Genomic DNA, 20739 nt, shown 5'->3' on the forward strand with positions numbered 1-20739 from the left:
GTGAGACTCCGTCTCAAAAAACAAACAAACAAACAAAAAACTCCCACAGATGAGTAAGGAATGTCACTCTGGCGGCCCAGGAACTTCATTGTATTTTAGGGACCTCAAGAAGAGAGGAATACAGCCAAATCTCTTAAGTGTTTCAGATGAGCCGGATGGCTAATAGTTTAAGATGTAGTTGAGGTAATCCATGAAGATTTCCTGAAGAAGTTCGCATGAAATGTGATAGGACAATTAACTCATTTTTATTGAGCACCTACTATATACTTGTCAGATGCTCTTCTACACATTTTACCAACGATTCTTAATCCTCACAACAGCTCTTTGATTAGGTTTTTAAGGAAAACTAGGTCTTTCCAAAATAACGTAATGATCACAAAACATATAGAACATACAGCTCTGCATCTTGACTATGGTGTGTAGATCTACATGTGATACAATGACATTGAACTATACACACATCACACAACTATCAAATCTCTCCTTTTGAGACTGTACTAAAATTATGTAATATGCAATCATTGGGGTAAACTGAAAGAGAAAATTGGATCTCTCTGTACTATCTTCAAGTAGTGTTTAGGTATTAAAATTATGTCCTACAGTTTGGGTTTGTCCAATGTTTTTCTCATAGATAGGGGTTACGGCTTTTGGAGAGAAAGACCACAGAGGTCTGTAGTATATTTTCAACTGTGAATCTATTTCAAAATAAAAAGTTAAAAAAAAAATTCTCCAAGGGGGGGATGATTAGCAAACTGACTAGTCCTTTCTAGCCCTCCAACACTCCCGCCCCACACGCGCACAGACCCACTCCCTCATTAATTCCCGTAACTCGGGATGTTTCGAATGTGGATAGAGAAACTAAGCTTCCAGCACCTCGTATCTGGTACGTTTGTTCAACAGAAAGCCTTAGGAATGGGGAGGGCAGGCATGGTAAAAGGTACAGGTCTGGGAAGGTCGTTCGGTTCCTTCCAATCCAAACGAGAGGCTTCTCAGACTGTTTATTCTCACACCAGGGCCGTGGCCGAGACCCAGAGGTCCGCTTCCGGCTACGGCCGAACAGCTGTACCGCACGTACCGGGAACCGTCAGGGGGCAGCTGGAACTGCTGCAAAAGGCCTCCGGGCGTACCGGACAGGTCGCAAGGGCGGGGGTCCCCACCTAGCGGAAATGCACGGAGGCCAACCCCTCCCCCTTCCCCCGCGAGGAGCGGGGCGGACTCGTCAGCCGCCACTCCCCAGGCTCGCAGGAAGAAACTGGGACGTTGCGGACGCGGAGCTGGCCAGAACCGCGGCGCGTGGCACGCGCGAGCCCTCCCGCGCATGCTCCACCCGCCGGCCTCCAGCCCGCGCCCGGGGCCCCGCCTCCCTCCCTGCTTTTCCCCTTCCCCCGACAGCCTCCCTCTGAGTTTGGCCCCTCCGGCCGGGCAATCGACGTTCCGCGTGCGTGCGGGCGCCTGACTTCACTTCCGGCTAACGCGCTCCGCTTGCCCCCTGGCCCCGGATGGTGACTGGCGGTGGTGCTGCACCTCCCGGGACTGTCACTGAGCCGCTTCCCAGTGTGATTGTGCTGAGCGCAGGCCGGAAGATGGCGGCTGCGGCTGCGGCGGCCTCGGGCCCCGGCTGCTCCTCGGCGGCGGGGTCGGGGGCGGCCGGGGTCTCGGAGTGGCTGGTGCTGCGGGACGGCTGCATGCACTGCGACGCCGACGGGCTGCACAGCCTGTCCTACCACCCTGCGCTCAACGCCATCCTGGCCGTCACTAGCCGCGGGACCATCAAAGTCATCGACGGCACCTCGGGGGCCACACTGCAGGCCTCGGCGCTCAGTGGTGAGTGTGCTGCACGCCGGGCGGGCGCGAAGCCGGGGAAAGAAGCCGCCCAGCCCCGGGGCTCGGCCTCGCGACTTGGGGAAGCGAGGTGGCGGGAGGGCAGGGCTGGGGGTTCGGGCCCGACCGTGAAGGGAGGCCCGGAAGCTGATGGAGGGGGACCTTAGGACTTGGCTTTTTCAGCGGCTGCAGCTGGGAGGAAAGACCGGCGAGTCGGGGAGTGGTGGAAGGGGAGTTGCCTTTCGGGCCTGGAGCGTCCGGTCTGGCTTGGTCCTCTGCGAGAGGTGAGGAGGCCTCGGAGCTTGGCACCGGAGGAAACCAGGCCCGGGTAGGCCCTGGAGAGGCTGTCGGTCCTGCGCCCGGTTAGATGAGAGCGGAAGGCTGGAAGGGTTGACCCCGGGCGGAGAGGCTGGTGGCCGGAGGCGAGGGGCGGGGAGCGTCCGAGCCGGCACCTAAGCCCTCACTTGTAGGAGAGGAGCCGGCAATCTACTGTTCTCAGGTCCCGCAGGTGCGGGGACAGACCGCGGGCTGTGCGCCCGGGGTGGGGGTAGGGGTGGGGGTGGGGTGGGGTGGGCCGGGGTGGGGGTGGGGAGGGAAGTAGGCGGGCCAGCTGCCTGAACTGCTTGGTCGACGACTGTAGGACTCTGCGGACGCCAAAGACTACTAGACCTGGTCCCCTTGCTCGGGGCTTCCAACTTCTACGCCCCAGTGACGGGAAAGTCAGTATCTGTGGTATATGAAATAGATTCTTTTGGGTTTGTAACTTCAGGCCATCTCTACTTGTTTTCCCACAGCGACCCGAAAATTGGGATTTGAAGGTGTGTCTGAGTCTCACCATTGGAAGAGAGCACTTCTGGGTGGCGTAAACCTTGGTCCAGGGACGGGACTTTTAGATGTGTGAGGTGTATGCTCAGTGGACGGACTGGAGTGGTTTTGGAATGGCTCTGGCTGAGTTACATTTGGCGGAGATGACATTTCATTTGTGGTTAAATGATGGGTGGCTTAATTTGGATGTTGTAGGTTAAGATTGAAAAGTTAGTATATGAGTGAATTGTACTCCTGCATAGAGATATAATGTATACAACTGTCTGCATTTAGCCAAGTGGAAGTAGTTACGTGGTCAACCAATTCACTTGTATTTTAACGTAGACAACAAGGAAAAGTTTACTGTGTGGATAATAAGTCATTTGTAAGAGTAAATGGCAATTTAGGGATGCAAACGTGAAATTAGACATGTTAATTATTGTCGATGTGAGAGTTGTGAAAGAATTGGATTATGTATAGTTTTAGGATATAAACCTGGAATATAGCTAAGAGAAAGTTTTGGGAGGTAGGTTTGTAATTTTTTCTTTTCTTGGCTTAGTAAATGATAGGGGTGGCCCAGATGTAGCAGTGAACAGTTACTGCAACTTGGACATAATGGCTTGTCACTGTGTGTAAGAGGGAGATGCTCATTAGTAATTGGATATCTTTCCTTTTCAAAGTCATTTAAAATATTTCAAGTATGAAAAGGTATGAAGAGTAATTACAGTGAATACCATGCATCCCCAACTCAGCTTAAGAAATAAAACTTTACAAATAGGATTAAAATCTCAGCCGAATCTCTCCTGGACTGCATTTCTCCAACCCTCCCTCTTCATAAACGTTATCTGTAATTTGATTTTATCCTTTTCATACATGTCTACACTTTTTAGTATATGTTTCTATCTTGAAGATGTAGTATTTTTGTGATTTTTAACTTGGAATCAGTGGTATCATATGTACTAGGATTTCTAAAGAAAGTCATTAACAGAAGTATTCAAGTGTTTTGGATAGATAGAGGAATTTTGTGGGGTGCTTTTTATGTCTGGAGGCCATGTTTGAGAGCAATAATGTGTGTCAGCGTTTGTTGATTGGGGAAATTGGACATATATTTATGTGCCTGTACATGGAAGGGAAGACAATATTCGCTTTAGTGGTAGATTACTAAGGTGGAGGGTTTTAGGTGTATGACATGAAGGTATAGGTAGATAAGTAAAACATAGCATTGATTTGGGATAACAGGTTTTGTTGGGGCATTTGTTAATTAGAAGAGTTTGGGATTGGATAAAATTGCAGGTCCCCATGCATGAAGATTGAGTATATGAATTAAAATATGTAGAAGGGTTTATAGTGAATGGAATGAAGGATTACAGAAAAAATTTGAACGTTAACAATGGATGTATTCTGAAACATTTTCATATCTGAGAAATGAAATTTATTATTATTTGTAAAATTTATTTATGTTTGTAGAGATGGGGTTTTGCTGTGTTGCCCAGGCTGGTCTTGAACTTCTGGCCTCAAATGATCCTCGCACCTCAGCCTCCCAAAGTGCTGGGGTTACTGGCATGAGCTGTCTCACGTGGCCTGAAGTTTATTATTATTAATAATTATCAGAGGTTGTATAGGGTCCTGTTTGCCCCAGTTCAGATGATTGAGGAGGGAATGCTGCATTTTATGCTTTACTTGGAATCTGCAGGTATTTAGGAAGTTTGCTTTTAATGATTAATAGAGGGTGACAGCCCTATAAATAGAGAGAAGATGCCAGTAGTGATCATGGTCCTAACATAATCCCTCTTTCCTGTTTATGGGCAATGGGCCACTTTCTTTTCTACCGCAGAGGAAAGGCATCTGTGTCTGAGGGGATAAAGTTTGGGGATAACCATATAGAGTTTTACTAGGTAATAGAGTAATATGTCTTATGGATGCCTGGGGTTCAGTTTGTAGGGTTATGGGTTGCCTGTAGATTTGAAGTTGAAGGATGGAAACAGGACTTGTATGTATATGTATTGGGTGGCAAAGACAGTGAATTTTTAACTATGACTACTAGTATATGTCTTTATATTATCTGTATCTGTTATAAAATGTTTACAAATAAACTTTAACTGGATTAAGAGCTATCAGTATGTACACAGGTTGGGTAAGTATTTGCTCCCTGTCAGTATTTAAGAGTGAAGATTTTTGAGGCTCTGAGCTGCACGATCTGGACTTTACTAATCTCTCTAGTCTTGTCTCCTTATTTATAAGTTTTGTGAAATAGTCCATTTAATTCTCTTTCCTAACTACAGTAGTTTTGTTCTTTCTTGGAATGCACCAATTCACTCCAGTCATTTAGCTGAGTCTTAGTCATTTTCAAGATCTAGAGCATATCTTAACTTCCTGATCCCTTTATCCAGAAATGACTGAAGCCCTGAGCACATATTGTCCTATTAGTGTCCATTTTAGTAATCTGGCAGCTTACTCTTCTGTGGTATTTTTTCAGCCATCTTGAACTATTTAAATTTAAATTCCATTTTATTTAGCTTTTTGTAAATATATAAGGTCTGTCGCATATTTCAAGGTCCTTGTGGGGAGGTACTTTGTTTGTTTATATATCCCCTCCCCAGGACCCAGGATCCCTAGTATACTCTGTGTGTGTGTGTGTGTGTGTGTGTGTGTGTGTGTGTGTGTATATTTATCTCACTCTGTGGCCCAGGCTGGAGTGCAGCGTGTGATCTTGGCTCACTGTAACCTCTGCCTCCTGGGCTCAGGCAATCCTCCTGCCTCACCCGCCCCAATAGCTGGGATTACAGGTGCACACCAGCACACCTGGCTAATTTTTTTTTTTGATTTTTTTTTTTTTTTAGTAGAGACAGGGTTTCACCATCTTGGCCAGGCTGGTCTTGAACTCCTGACCTCAAGTGATCTGCCCACCTTGACCTCCCAAAGTGTTGCGATTACAGGCGTGAGCTACCGCGCCCAGCCCGAATATACAGTATAAACTTGAGTATTTTTGATTTGATGCATATATAACAATGAGTATATTAGTACTTCCTTATATACGAATTGCTAAATAAACACGTTCCTTGACTTTTTTTTGTTTAAATTACTTTTCTTTTTTAGAGCAGTTTTAGGTTCACAACAAAATTAAGCAGAAAGTACAGACAGTTCCCATATACCCTCTATCTCCATGCTCACACAGCCTCCCACCCGTTAGTATTTTGCACCAGAGTGGTATGTTAACATTCGTGAACTTAGCACTAACAATCATCATCTCCCAAAGTCCATAGTTTACATGAGGGCTTACTCTTGGTGTTGTACAGTCTGTGGGTTTGGACAGTGTATAGTGACATGTATCCACCATTGTACTATCATAAAGAATAGTTTCACTGCCCTAAAAATCCCCTGCTGTGCCTATTCATCCTTCCCTTCCTTTTTCCCCCAACTGCTCCCTCCCCTCTCCCTGTTGGCAACCACTGATCCTTTTACTGTCTTCATAGTTTTGCCTTATTCGGAATGTCATAGTTGTATTTATACCGTTTGTAGACTTTTCAAATTGCCTTCTTTATTTATATGCATTTACAGTTCTTCCATGTCTTTTCATGGCTTCGTAGCTCATTCCTTTTTAGTGCTAAATAATATTCCATTGTCTGGATGTAGCACAGTTTATCCATTCACACACCGAAGGACATCCTGCTAGCTTCCATGTTTTGGCAACTATGAATAAACCTGCTGTAAAAATTTGTGTGCAGGTTTTTGTGTAGACATAAGTTTTCAGATCATTTGGGTAAATACTAAGGAGCTCAATTGCTGGGTCGCATGTGAGAGTATGTTTACTTTTGTAAGAAATCGACGGACTCTTAGTGACTGTGTACCATTTTGTATTCCCATCAGCAATGAATGTTTCACTTCCACACCAGCATTTGGGGGTTTTATATTTTGGCCATTATAGTAGTTGTGTAGTGGTGTCTCCTTTTTAAAAATTGTAATTTCCTAATGACATGACGTCAAGCATCTTTTCGTATGCTCATTTGTCTCTTTTTGTATATTTGCTGACTTTTTTTTTTTTTTGAGACGGAGTCTCTGTCGCCCAGGCTGGAGTAGGGTGGCGTACTCCACCTGGAGTATCTCCGCTCACTGCAAGCTCCGCCTCCTGGGTTCACACCATTCTCTTGCCTCAGCCCCCCCGACTAGCTGGGACTACAGGCGCCTGCACCACGCCTGGCTAATTTTTTTTTGTATTTTTAGTAGAGACGGGTTTTACCATATTAGCCAGGATGGTCTCGATCTCTTGACCTTGTGTTCCGCCTGCTTCAACCTCCCAAAGTGCTGGGATTACAGGTGTGAGTCACCACGTGTGGCCTGACTTTGGATTTTAAAAATAAAAAAGCTACACACCACTTGACCATACTGTTTGTATTACTAGATATGTCTTTTACCCTAGCTATTGTTTGTTCATGAAATTTAGCATAATAGTTATAAAGGAGCTTGGTTCTGGACACAGATAGCTTGGGTTAAGATCCCAGTGTTTTAAAACATTAAAAAAAAAAATTCATCCCATTACACAGAATTATTTTAATTTTTACACTTGTATAACCTTGACTAAATTATTTAGTATTTCTGTTCCAGTTTCCTTATTTGCAAAATGGGGAAGATAATTGTACTCATTGTGAGGATTAAGTGTTAATGCATGTAAAATGTTTGCAGCAGTGTACTTACCAGACAAGTGCCTGAAAAATGTTTGTCTTATCTACTTTAATTCCCTGTAAATAATCTTGCTTTTGGCCTGATGCTCTGGTTCATGCCTGGGGTCCCAGCACCTTGGGAGGCTGAGGCAGGAGGATCGCTTGAGCCCAGTAGTTGAGAGACCTTGTCTCTAGAAAAAAATAAAAAAATTAGCTGGGTATGGGGGTGCACACCTGTAGTCCCAGATACTCGGGAGGCTGAGGTAGGAGGATTGCTTGAACCTGGGAGGTTGAGGCTGCAGTGAGCTGTGATTGTGCCACTGCATTCCAGCCTGGGCAACAGAGCAAGACTCTGTCTCAAACAAACAGAAAACAACAAAACCTTGCTTTTTTTTTTTTTCTTTTTTACTTAAAGCTTTTCTATATTCAGTTTTTGAACTTAAACTGAACTTTGAACTTCCTAAGTTTTTTTTCTGATTTACCACTTTCCACCATCCTGCAGAACCCATCTTAGATTTTGCTTTTATGTAAGAGTAAGATATTGTTAAGGTGTTCTCTTACTTAATTACTGGGGGTGATAGTTTATCTTACTTCCTGAAATAATACCCCTCCCCAGTATAGTATATTTTATACTGTTTGTCTTTTTTATGAGCTTTTTTGAGATTATGTGGAGAGAGCATGCGCTTTATGTTAGGTAGTCCTGAATTTTGAATTTTAGTTCATTTATGAACTCACTACTTAAACCTCCTGAACCTCAGCTTCCTCATCTGTAAATTAAGATTAATGATTAATAGGATGGTGGGGAAGATTAAGTGGTCAAACATGTTAAAAGTGCCTAACAGTGCATGACAAATGTAAAATAGGGGGTGCTCAGCGAATGCTAATTCCCTTGAGTCTCTTGGCTGCTTGGTCAGTATTGCCACACTCCTCGTGATTACTTTAAAAAAAATTCACTAAATGTTTACACATAGAGGATAGGCAGATAACATTCAAATGTAGATGGAAATATGAATATTTGTAACAAATATACAGTAATCTATATTTGGATAAATATCTTTTAGTGTATTGGTATGGCTAAATGTCAGAATGAAGTTAAGATGTGTTTCTAGTTCTGTGTGCACATAGATTTGTTTATGTAGTATATGTACATAAGTAAATGAAGGTATATGTGTGTGGGTATTAATCAATGGGTATTGATGGCAATATATGTGTAGGAGAAAGTCATGTCTCTTCAGTTTCCGAAGTGAATTCCAGATTTGTGTTGCAGTGAAAAAGAAAAAAACCTGCTCAGTGTTTTTATTTTATTTTAATTTATTTATTGAGATGGAGTCTTGCTCTGTTGCCCAGGCTGGTTGGAGTGCAGTGGCGCAGTCTCGGCTCACTCCAACCTCCGCCTCCCGGGTCCAAGCGATTCTCCTGCATCAGCCTCCCGAGTAGCTGCGATTACAAGTGTGCGCCACCACGCCCGGCTAATTTTTTTTGTATTTTTAGTAGAGATGGGGTTTCACCATGTTGGTCAGGCTGGTCTCGAACTCCTGACTTTGTGACCTGCCTGCCCTGGCCTCCCAAAGTGCTGGCATTGCAGGCGTGAGCCACCGCGGCCAGCCCTGCTCAGTGTTCTTAGACAAACACTCCAATTTTACATTTCTTTGTATCTTTTTTCTTTACCTGTATAGATACTGACTTTTTTTTTTTTTTTTTTCCCCACTAGGTTGTTAGAGTCAGTCCCTCAGTAATATAGATAATGACTTTGATTTGAGAAATTTGTATAGTGGTCATAAATAAGAGGAAGATCTTTGTACTTTACTGTAGCTTCAGTGAGGTTTAGATTGGGTGTTTGTTTGTTTTTTTTTTTCTTTCCTGATGTAAGAGCTTCTTGATTAAACTTCAGGCCCAGAGCTGCCTGCTCTGAGAAGTCATGGTGCCTGCGTAGTAATCAAGAAATAAATTTTTTTGGCTAAAATGTGCAATCTCCCAGTGATAGAAACTGTAAATGATTCAAACCAGTTCTAATTCCTGGCTAACTTTAGTACATGCAGCATTCCTATTCTCAACTATTCTTTGAGAGATAAACATGATATAGATTGGGATCTCAATAGCCCTAGAAGATAATTGTCTTATGAAAGCATCTGAGTTCTTCATAAGAACTTAATTTAGCATAATCTCTTTTTGGGCTATGAACATGTACTTTGGCTCTGTTTCTGTTGACTGACTTTAGTGATATTAAAAGAAAGAATAGAATATTGGCTCTGGAGCCAGACCATTTAAGTTCCAGGTGTGACCTTATGCAAACTGCTTAACCTCTCTCTGTGCTTCATAATTAGTACTTAACTCACTGGGTTATTGTAAAGGTTAAATAAACTGATACATACAGAATATTGCTTGACTCACCATAAACAGTCAATAAATGTTACTTTTTTTTTTTTTTTTTTTTGAGACGAAGTCTTGCCCTGTCGCCCAAGCTGGAGTGCAATGGCGTGATCTCAGCTCACTGCAACCTCTGCCTCCCAGGTTCAAGCAATTCTCCTGTCTCAGCCTCCCGAGTAGTTGGGATTACAGGTGCGCCCCTCCATGCCCAGCTAATTTTTTGTATTTTTAATAGAGACAGGGTTTCACCATGTTGGCCAGGCTGGTCTTGAACTCCTGACCTTGTGATCTACCTGCCTCGGCCTCCCAAACTGCTGGGATTACAGGCGTGAGCCACTGCGCCTGGCCCTACTTTTTGTTTTGGTGTCTTAAATTATATAGTTCAGTTCAACAAGTGTTTGTCTGCCTTATGTAGATAACAAGGTGAATTTGAACCACCTTGGCCATGGTTCCCATATTTTGAAGTACAAGAACTCCTAGTTTAAGGTAAAAAATTAGGGCCCTCTTATGATTGGAGCTTGGTTGCAGTATTAAGGTAAAAAATTAGGGCCCTCTTATGATTGGAGAAAATATTGTAAAAAGCAACTGCTTTTAAGCAGTTTTATTTTGTTTATTTTTATTTTTTATTTTAATTTACTTTAATTTTTTGGGGGGGAATGGAGTCTTGCTCTGTTGCCCAGGCTGGAGTGCAGTGATGTGATCTTGGCTCACTGCAACCTCTGCCTCCTGGGTTCAAGCGATTCTCTTGCCTCAGCCTCCCAAGTAGCTGGGATTACAGGCGCATGCCACCATGCTGGGGTAATTTTTGTATTTTTACTAGAGACAGGGTCAGGCTGGTCTTGGACTCCTGACCACAGGTGATCCGCCTGCCTCGGTCTCACAAAATGCTGGGATTACAGGCGTGAGCCACCATGCCCAGCCAGCAATTTTAATTATTAGACCTCTTTTACCTGTGTATTTGAGAAAGAATACAACATGAATGTTTTGGGCTTTCTTTCCGTGCTGGCTTACTTTATGATTTTTGGGGAGGAGAGGAAACAAGTTAGTTAATGCTTTTCCATTTGCCCTCCAACTTCAAAAATTTTGTTGCTATTTTCTCTTCACTTGTTCTTTTTGTCTTTTTGGGTTTGTTCAATACCTTCTTTATTCCTTTAGTGTCTTTTCGGTGGGATCTTGGGAGGGAGCAGAGGTAAATATGGATATATTATATTATTTTTATTTTTATTTTATTTTATTTTTTTGTTTCGAGATGGAGTCTTGCTCTGTTGCCCAGGCTGGAGTGCAGTGGCTCACTGCAAGCTCCGCCTCCCGGGTTCACGCCATTCTCCTGCCTCAGGCTCCCGAGTAGCTGGGACTACAGGTGCCTGCCACCACGCCTGGCTAATGTTTTTGTATTTTTAGTAGAGACAGGGTTTCGCTGTATTAGCCAGGATGGTCTGGATCTCCTGACCTCGTGATCCATCTCCCTTGGCCTCCCAAAGTGCTGGGATTACAGATGTGAGCCACTGCGCCTGGTGTATTATTTTTAAACTGGAAATCTGTAGTTGTAACTATGCTTAAATTGTTAAACATTTAGTACTCTGTCCTTAGGAATGTTGGCTATAACTATATATAGAACTTAAAAAACAATATATTTCTGTAATGTAGTATATGAGAACAGCGGGGACGCAAGCAGGAGGTACCTCTCTGATATGTGTGTTGTACGCTGATGGCTTCATGAAAAGGGTGCCTTTGGCAAGATACTTCTCTGAGATACCAACTTTAAAATGGGCAAATGGCCTGTAATCCCAGCACTTTGGGAGGCTTAGGTGGGAGGATTGTCTGAGGCCAGGAGTTCGAGACCAGCCTGGGCAACATAGTGAGACCCCATCTCTAAAAAAAAATAAAAAATTAGCTGGGTGTGGTGGTGCATGCCTGTAGGCCCAACGACTTGGGAGGCTGAAGCAGGAGTATCACGTGAGTCCAGCACTTCAGGCAGCAGTGAGCTGTGATTGTTCCACTGCACTCTAGCCTGGGGGAGAAAGGCGCTTTTAATACCCAAGCTGTTTCATCATCTGATAAGATACAGAAATTTTTGCAAATTGTAGAACTGCAGCACTTCAAATGTAAGGGATACAAAAAAAGTTAAGATTAACTTGGGTGTAGAAGAGAAGATAATATAGAGATACAAATTGCAAAAAGAAGGAAGTACAGAGAGGAGATAATAGAGATACAAATAAAAATAATATGGTAATTGCTTTTTAAAAATTTTTTATTATTATTATGCTTTAAGTTCTAGAGTACATGTGCATAACGTGCAGGTTTGTTACATATGTATACTTGTGCCATGTTGCTGTGCTGCACCCGGTAATTGCTTTTTAAAACAGTCTGTGGCCTGGCATGGTGGCTCATGCCTGTAATCCCAGCACTTTGGGAGGCCAAGCCAGGTGGGTCACCTGAGGTAAGGAGTTCGAGACTAGCCTGACCAACATGATGAAACCCTGTCTCTACTAAAAATACAAAATTGGCTGGGTGTGATGGTGCATGCCGGTAATCCCACCTATTTGGGAGGCTGAGGCAGGAGAATCACTTGAACCCGGGAGGCAGAGGTTGCCGTGAGCTGAGATCGCACCACTGCACTCCAGCCTGGGCAACAACAGTGAAACTCCATCTCAAAAAAAAAAAAACCAAAAAAAACCCAAAACAACAAAACAGTCTGTGGCTGGGACAGTGCTGTTAAAAAAAGTAATTATTAGGCTGGGCATGATGGCTCTCACCTGTAATCCCAGCACTTGGGGGACCAGGACAGGCAGATCAGTTGAGGTCAGGAATTTGAGACCAGCCTGGTCACCATGATGAAACTCCGTCTCTACTAAAAATACAAAAATTAGCCGGGTGTGGTGGTGTACACTTGTAATTCCAGCTACTCGGGAGGCTGAGGCAGGAGAATCGCTGGAACCTGGGAGGTGGAGGTTGCAGTCAGTTGAGATCACAGCACTGCACTCCAGTCTGGGTGAGAAGAGTGAGACTCTGTCTTCCCGCTGCCCTCCCTTCCCCCTAAAAAGTAATTATCATCAAGTTTGAGTATGTTAAATCAGGGATGTATCTTAGAGGAGGTAAATACTATGCTTACTCTTTAGAGGAAATGAATTTTTGAGTAGGAAAGATGGGAATGTCTTCTTCAAGACTTATTGCGGGCACCAGGAATTTAAATCTTCATAATTTGTTTATGTGCTTTTACTTTGATTTATGAAGTAGGAGAGACAGGAAGACTGAGAGATGGCACAGGGCAGTGGTTCTCAACCTTTGTTGTTCGTTTAGGATCATCAGGGGAGCTTTTAAGAAAATACCTTGCTTGGGCCCCAGTATTCTGACTTAAGTGGCCTGGAGTGCAGCCCAGGCATACTGTTTTTTTTTTTTTTCCTTCTTCTTCGAACTATGCCAGCTGGTTCTAATGTGCAGTTAGGTTTAGAAGTTCAAACTCCCTGGCCAGGCATGATGGCTCATGCCTATAATCCCAGCACTTTGGGAGGCCGAGGTAGATGGATCTCAAGGTCGGGAGTTCAAGACCAGCCTAGCCAGCATGGTGAACCCCCTCCCCGTCTTTACTAAAAATACAAAAAATTAGCCGGGTGTGGTGGTGTGCCCCTATAATCCCAGCTACTCAGGAGGCTAAGGCAGAAGAATCGCTGGAACCCAGGCGGCAGAGGTTGCAGTGAGCAGAGATCACACCATTGCACTCCAGCCTGGGTGACATAGCGAGACACTGTCCCCCACACCGAAAAATAAAAATAAAAAAAAATAAAAAAAAAAATAAAAAAACAGGAGTTCAAACTCCATAGACTTTAGAGAGGTTTATTTGGTGTGTTTGGGATAAATGAGAGCTTCCTCTCCCCCCCCCCCCCCCCTTTTGAAATGGAGTCTTACTCTGTCTCCCAGGCTGGAGTGCAGTGGTGTGATCTCGGCTCACTTCAACCTCTGCCTCCTGGGTTCAAGTGATTCTCCCTCATCAGCCTCCCTAGCATCTGGGATTACAGGTGTGTACCACCATGCCTAGCTAATTTTAGTACTTTTAATAGAGACAACCATGTTGGCCAGGCTGGTCTGGAACACCTGACCTCAAGTGACCTGCCCTCCTTGGCCCCCCAAAATACTGGGATTACAGGCATGAGCCACCATGTCGTTATGGCATTAATTACCTGTTGACATACTATAGTAAGTAATGCCATAAGGTAAATTAGAGCTGATATAAGGATGGTGATATATTAAATTTGTGCTTTTAGGTGGTCTTGGGAAGGCCTCTTTGAGGTGGTGTCTGACTAAAGATCTGCATGATGCAAGATAGCATCAGTGCGGATATCCAGGGGACATTTCTGTTTGTCTGTTATATAATAGACAAAAACAGCTAGATAGATTTTCATATTTGGATGGAATTCGAGTTGGGCTGACTTAAAATATAGGCTCTGTGAGGAGTGATGACGATGTCTGTGACTACCATTCAGGAGATATCTGGCATCTATATTAAAACAGAAAACAGTAATTTCAAATATGAGCTCTAAATAGAAATTCACAAGGGCACATGTTCCAAACTGTAGGATTATTATATTGATTAGTAGCTGAGTTGCTTCTTACATTGGCACCTTTGTGCAGCAGTAGCAATTGATTTTTTTTTTTTTTTTTTTTTTGAGATGGAGTCTGGCTCTGTCACTTAGGCTGGAGTGCAGTAGTGTGATCTCGGCTCGCTACAGCCTCCATCTCCCGGGTTCAAGCAATTCTTCTGCTTCAGCCTCCCGAGTAGCTGGGACTATGGGCAGCTGCTACCACGCTCGGCTAATTTTTGTGTTTTTAGTAGAGGGTTTCACCTTACTGGCCAGGCTGGTCTCAAACTCCTGACCTCAAGTGATCCGCCCACCGCAGCTTCCCAAAGTGCTGGGATTACAGGCATGAGCCACCTCGTTGGGCGCCATTGATTTACAGATGGTTAAGGGTTCTCTTGCGCAACATCAGTTGGAAAGTTAGTCTTCAAATTTTACTTAACTATAGCCAGTTTAGCCAGATTGCACACCTGTAGTCCTAGCTACTTGGGAGACTGAGAAGATTGCTTGAGACCAGGAGTTCGAGATTAGCCTGGGCAACATAGTGAGACCCTGTCTCTTAAAAAAAAAAAAAAAATATATATATATATATATAGATAGATAGATAGAGAGAGAGATAGATAGATGTAGAGAGAGTGTGTGCGCGCATGCGCATGCTCCAGGTCAGCATCCTAAAGGAGTAATATAACTTATGTGTCCCAAGACGTTGAGAGATTTAACTATGATAAATCGAACAATGTATATGAAAAAACCCCACAGCAAGTATCTAACAGGGAGTAGTAGGTCTTTAGAGATTGAGCCTTATCCATGATAAATTTTTTGTGGTGATTATGTTTTCAAAACAAATGATATCAGATACTAAAGATTATAGCAAAATAAGAGTGGTCTGATGACACTTTTGGTTAATGTGAATGAAGAGAATCATAACTTGGAACTCTTAATTCCAGTAATTTTGTATCTTTTGGTGAACCTCTTCTGTGCTTAAGTAGATGTTGGTTCTCTTGCCTGAAACAACACTGTCCTTGCATTGTGTTTTATCATTTGTTACCCTTTCTTCATGGTGCAGCCACTGACCTTTCCCAAACTTGTTTTGCAGTGAGTTCTGCTTTACAGGAATACTCATTTTGGCTTTTAATACTATAGTGTTACTAACATTTTTTCTCTTATTAAATGATTTCGTTTTTGGTTAATTATATATCAAAAGCTTTGTGAGAACCTTACATTAATTTTGTATCTTCTTTTTAAAAAAATTTAAAAATTCTTGTGGGTACATAGTAGGTATATATATTTTTGGGTTACAGGAGATGTTCTGATACAGGCTTGTATCTTTATTGACTTTTAGTGATCTTTGCATATAGTACATTTTAATAGACTATTTTAAGTATTGAAGTCTGATGAGATCTCAGTGGAAATGGAGTTTTACAGTGTATTGTCAGTTTGAAAAAATAATGTATTTCTTGTGACATTTTTGCAAGATTTTTAGAGTTGTACACTATTTCTTAAAGTATTAGAATTGGTAATTGAAAAAATTTCTTTCCTTCGAAATTTTCCATTTTACCATCCTGGGCAACATGGCAAAACCCTGTCTCTACAAAAAATACAGAAATTAGCCGGGCGTGGTGTCACACACCTGTAGGCCCAGCTACTTGGGAGGCTGAGGTGGGAGGATTGCTTGAGCCTGGGAGGCAGAAGTTGCAGTGAGCCGAGATTGCACCATTGTACTCCAGCCCGCGCGACAGAGTGAGACCCTGTCTAAAAAAAAAAAAAAAAAAAAAGGAATTTTCAATTTTAAAAGTGATATACCTTATAGGATGTTAGATAGACTAAGGGAAAAACAAGCACGTGTAATTTCATTACCTGGAGATGGGCATTGTTAACATTTTGGTATTTCTTTTTACTTTCTTCTCTTTTGTTGTTTTTTTTGGGGTGGACAGAGTCTCTCTCTGTTACCCAGGCTAGAGTGCAGTGGTGCAGTCTCGGCTCACTGCAACCTCTGCCTTCTGGGTTCAAGCGATTCTCCTGCCTCAGCCTCCCAAGCAGCTGGGACTACAGGTTCATGCTGCCATGCCCGGCTAATTTTTTGTATTTTGGTAGAGACAGAATACAGGGGTTTCACCGTGTTGCCCAGGCTGGTCTCAAACTCCTGAGTTCAGTCAGTCCACCTGACTCGGCCTCACAAAGTGCTGGGATTACAGGCATGAGCAACCGTGCCTGGCCTCTTCTATTGTTTAATATATTTTTATAGAATTTAGATCATAGTGATGTGTTATGAACTACCCCCACCTTGGTTAATAGCATAGTTAATAGGCTGTTGCCCCATGTGTTTATTGTGTGTGTGTTTTTTTGTTTTGTTTTGTTTGTTTTTTTGTTTTTTTGTTTTTTTTTTTTTGGGAGACAGAGTCTCACTCTTTCGCCCAGGCTAGAGTTCAGTGGCACGATATCGGCTCACTGCAACCTCCACCTCCTGGGTTCCAGTGATTCTCCTGCCTCAGCCTCCCGAGTAGCTGGGATTACAGGTGTCCGCCACCACGCCCAGCTAATTTTTGTTTAGTAGAGAAAGGGTTTCACCAGGTTGGCCAGGCTGGTCTCAAACTCCTGACCTCAAGTGATTCGCCCGTCTCGGCCTCCTAAAGTGCTGGGATTACAGGTGTGAAGCCATTGTGCCCAGGCGTGTTTATTCTTTTATGATATCGTTTAAAAATTTTTATTTTTTATAGACTATAAAGTAAAATTGCCTATTTTTTTGTGTACTAGTAATACAGCTACACACACTGCATAGATTGATGTAAACCACCATGACAGTCAGGATACAGACCAGTTTCAACACCTGAAAAAATTCTCTGTGGTATCCCTTTGTAGTTGCATCTTCCCTGTACCACTAATCTTTTGGGACCACTGATCTGTTCTCCATACTGTGGAGTTTTGTGTTTTCTACATTGTTATTGAAATGTAATCATTCATTATATAACCTGTTGATACTAGCTACTTGCACTTAGCGTGATGCCCTTGAGGTTCTCTCAAGTTTTTGCATGTATTAGTAGTTCATTCCTTTTTTATTACTGAATAGTATTCCATTGTATTGATGTATAATTATTTGTTCTGCCAGTCACTCTTCGAAGTATGTTTGGGGCTGGGTGTGGTGGCTTATTACTTCTGTAATCCCAGCACTTAGGGAGGCCGGGGTGGGCACATCACTTGAGACCAGGTTGGACAACATGGCAAAACCCTGTATCTACAAAAAATACAAAAAGTTAGCCAGACATGGTGGTGTGCACCTGTGGTTCCAGCTACTTGGGAGGCTAAGATGGGATGATTACCTGAGCCCTGGAGGTCAAAGCTGTGGTGAGCAGTGATTTCGCTAACATACGTCAGCCCGAGTGACACAGTGAGACCTTGTCTCAAAAAAAAGACAAAGACAAAGAAAAAAAACATTTGGGGTGTTTTCAGTGTGTGATGATTATAAATAGAGCGATTATAAACTTCTGAGTACAGATTTTTGTGTGAACATAAGCTTTTATGTCTTCAAGGTAAATACACAGAAGTAGGATTACAGGGCCGTTTGGTAAGTGTGTGTTTAACTTTTTAAGAAACCGTCAAACCAGTGTACCATTTGTATTTCCTTTAGAAATGTATGAGAGTTCCAGTTGTTCTGCATCCTTGCCAGAACTTCATACTATCTTCATATTGTTAAGATATCTGTACTGCCCCAAACAATTTGCAGACTCATTGCAATTCCTATAAAAATCCCAATAACTTTCTTTCTATTTCTGCAAAAAAAAAAAAAAAATTCTGTTCTAAAATTCATATAGAATCTCAAGGGACCCTAAATAGTTCAACATAATCTTGACAAAGAACAGAGTTGGAAGATTAACACTTTCTGATTTCAAAATTTAGTACGAAGCTGCAGTAATCAAAATAGTAAGGTACGAGCGTAAAGACAGACATATAGACTGATGGAATAGAGAGCCTAGAAATAAACTGTTGCATATATGGTCAAATGATTTTCAACAAGGAGGCCAAGACCATTCATTGGGGGAAATGACAGTCTTTTCAACAAATGATGCTGGAAAGACTGAATACTCACATGCAAAAAGTGTGAAGTTGAACTTTAACACCATATACAAAATACAACAACAGAGAATAAGTGTTGGTAAGGGTGTGGAGAAATTGGAACTCTTGTGCACTGCTGGTGGGAATATAAAATGGTGCAGCCATTATGGGAAATGGTGGAGTTTCCTCAGAAAATTAAGGAAAAAATAGAATTACCATATGATCGCTGTTCTGTTTCTGGGTATGTACCTCAAAGAATTGAAAGCAGGGAATCAAGGAGATATTTGTACGCCAGTGTTCATAGCAGCACTATTCGAAATAGCCAAAAGGCTGAAGCAACCTAAGTGCCTGTCTGTTGATAGTTGAATGGATAAAAGGAAGGAAATTCTGACATAGGCTCTAATGTAAAGGAACCTTCAGGACATCATGCTAAGGGAAATAAGCCAGTCACAAAAGGAAAAATACTATGTGATTCCTTCCATTCATGTGAGATACTTTAGAGTAGTCAAATTCATGAAGACAGAAAGTAGCAAAGTGGTTGCCAGGCTTTGGGGAGAGGGGATAAAAGTCAGTTACTGTTTAAAGGGTACAGAGTTTCAGTTTTGCAAGATGAAAGGTCTTCTGAGATGGATGGTGATGATGGATAAACAACAGCATGAATATACTTAATACCACTCAACCGTACACTTAAATGATAAAATGGTAAATTTTATGTGTATTTTACCACAATTTAAAAAACTACATAATTAAAAAAATCCAGTGGCCGTGTTTATATAGTCATATCTCTTGGCTCTACTTTGTTCCATTGAGCTATATGTCTGTCTTTTGCAAGTACCACACTTTCTTGTGGTACTGCCTTCTCAAATACATTTCAGTCAGTTTATTTATATGGCGCAATCATAGCTCATTGTAGCCTTGAACCCCTGGGCTCAAGTGATCTCCCACCTCAGTGTCTGAGTATCTAAAACTACAGGTGTGTGCCACTATGCCTGGCTAAATTTTTGAAATTTTAAGATAGAGACGGGGTCTCACTTAGGCTGGTCTCAAACTCCTGGCTCAAGCGATCCTTCTGCATAGGCCTCCCGCAGTGTATTATGGGTGTGAGCCGTCATGCTGACCCCACCTGGGATTTTGATTGAAATTCCGTTAAATCTGTAGATCCATTTGGGGAGTGTTGACGTTTTTACCAGATTGACTTGTTCAGTCCATGAACATGGTATTATTTAGGCTTTTGATTTGTGTAATCAGCCTTTTATACTTTTCAGCGTACATATACACCTTCTGTGTATATGTATAAGTATGTTTTAGAGCTATTGTAAGCTGGTATTTTAAAAAATAGATTTCGATTTTAGGTTAATCTGTGCTGGTATAGAAAAGTATGATTTTTTATCTACATGAGTAATCATATTTCTGTAAAAAGGGACAGTTTTATTTCTTTTTGATTTGTTTGCCTTTTATATCCTCATTTTTTATTGCACTGACTAGATCTTTTAGTATAGTATTGAATGGGAATGGTAAGAGCATACATCCTTGTTTTCTTTCTGATCTGTATGGGAAAGTATTCAGTCTTTTACCATTAAGTATGTTGACATGCCAGGCACAGTGGTGTGCTCCTGTAGTCCTGGCCACTCAGGAGGATTGCTTGAGCCCCAGGCATTTGAGTTGTCCTGGGCAATGTAGCGAGACCCTGTCTCTTAAAAACAAAAAAACAAAAAAACAAAAAATTCCTGACCTTGTGATCCGCCCACCTCGGCCTCCCAAAGTGCTGGGATTACGGGCGTGAGCCACCGTGCCGGGCCGAAAAAGCTGAATTGCTTGATATGTATCGTAGACTGAGGTCTCTAGCTGTGGTTACATGCCATTTCAGACACAGGATTCATTTTGTAAACCGATGACATATATTTACAGTATTGATAAGTGCCATATAGTGCCGTAAATGTATTTTCTCTCTTTCTTTCTTTCTTTCTTTTTTTTTTTTTTTTTGCAATTCAGCTTTTTCTTGTAATCATATGACTTGTCTCTGCCTTTTGGGAACACTTCCAGCATCACTAGTGGCACCTTGTATGGGTCTCATAGTGTTATTCAGGGTTTATGGTATTACACTAAACCCAATGAAAATACATGAGAATAAGGAGAGATCACTTTTTACTGCGATTACCAATTAACAATTGAGAGATGAACTGCTCACCTGGATGTGGTTAGGGTCACATGGTGGATACTCGTAATACTTGAACTCACTGCAATAGGAACAAAATTATCAGTTTTATAATGTATGCTACAGTTACTTTTATGTAGTTATGATTTAATACTGTACTTTTTACATTTGTGTATGTTTTTCTTGACTCGTGCCATATACTATTCGTGTAAGTTTTGATAATTTTAACTTTATAGTAGATTTATGTATATTTTACGTCAGTGAATGATAAAATAGACTTAGTATCTACATATATTTTATGCATCACTGA

General features: G+C 42.1%; 1 protein-coding gene across 17 annotated transcripts in view; it reads left to right on the plus strand.

The window, feature by feature from the left end:
- The first annotated feature begins 232 nt into the window (after positions 1 to 232).
- BIRC6 (baculoviral IAP repeat containing 6) overlaps positions 233 to 20739 on the plus strand; it is a 258602-nt gene continuing 238095 nt past the window's right edge. For 8 of the 17 annotated variants that reach the window (XM_021924726.2, XM_021924730.2, XM_021924729.2 and 5 more), the window contains exon 1: positions 259 to 1824. In XM_021924726.2, the coding sequence (XP_021780418.1) occupies positions 1500 to 1824 (325 nt within the window). In that variant the 5' untranslated portion in view covers positions 259 to 1499. Of the gene's footprint in view, positions 1825 to 20739 lie in introns of all 17 variants that reach the window. The other 9 variants (XR_002516594.2, XM_021924740.2, XM_021924733.2 and 6 more) reach the window with 7 other exon arrangements.

The sequence above is a fragment of the Papio anubis genome, chromosome 14 (genome assembly GCF_008728515.1).
Source record: "Papio anubis isolate 15944 chromosome 14, Panubis1.0, whole genome shotgun sequence".
Taxonomy (NCBI): domain Eukaryota; kingdom Metazoa; phylum Chordata; class Mammalia; order Primates; family Cercopithecidae; genus Papio; species Papio anubis.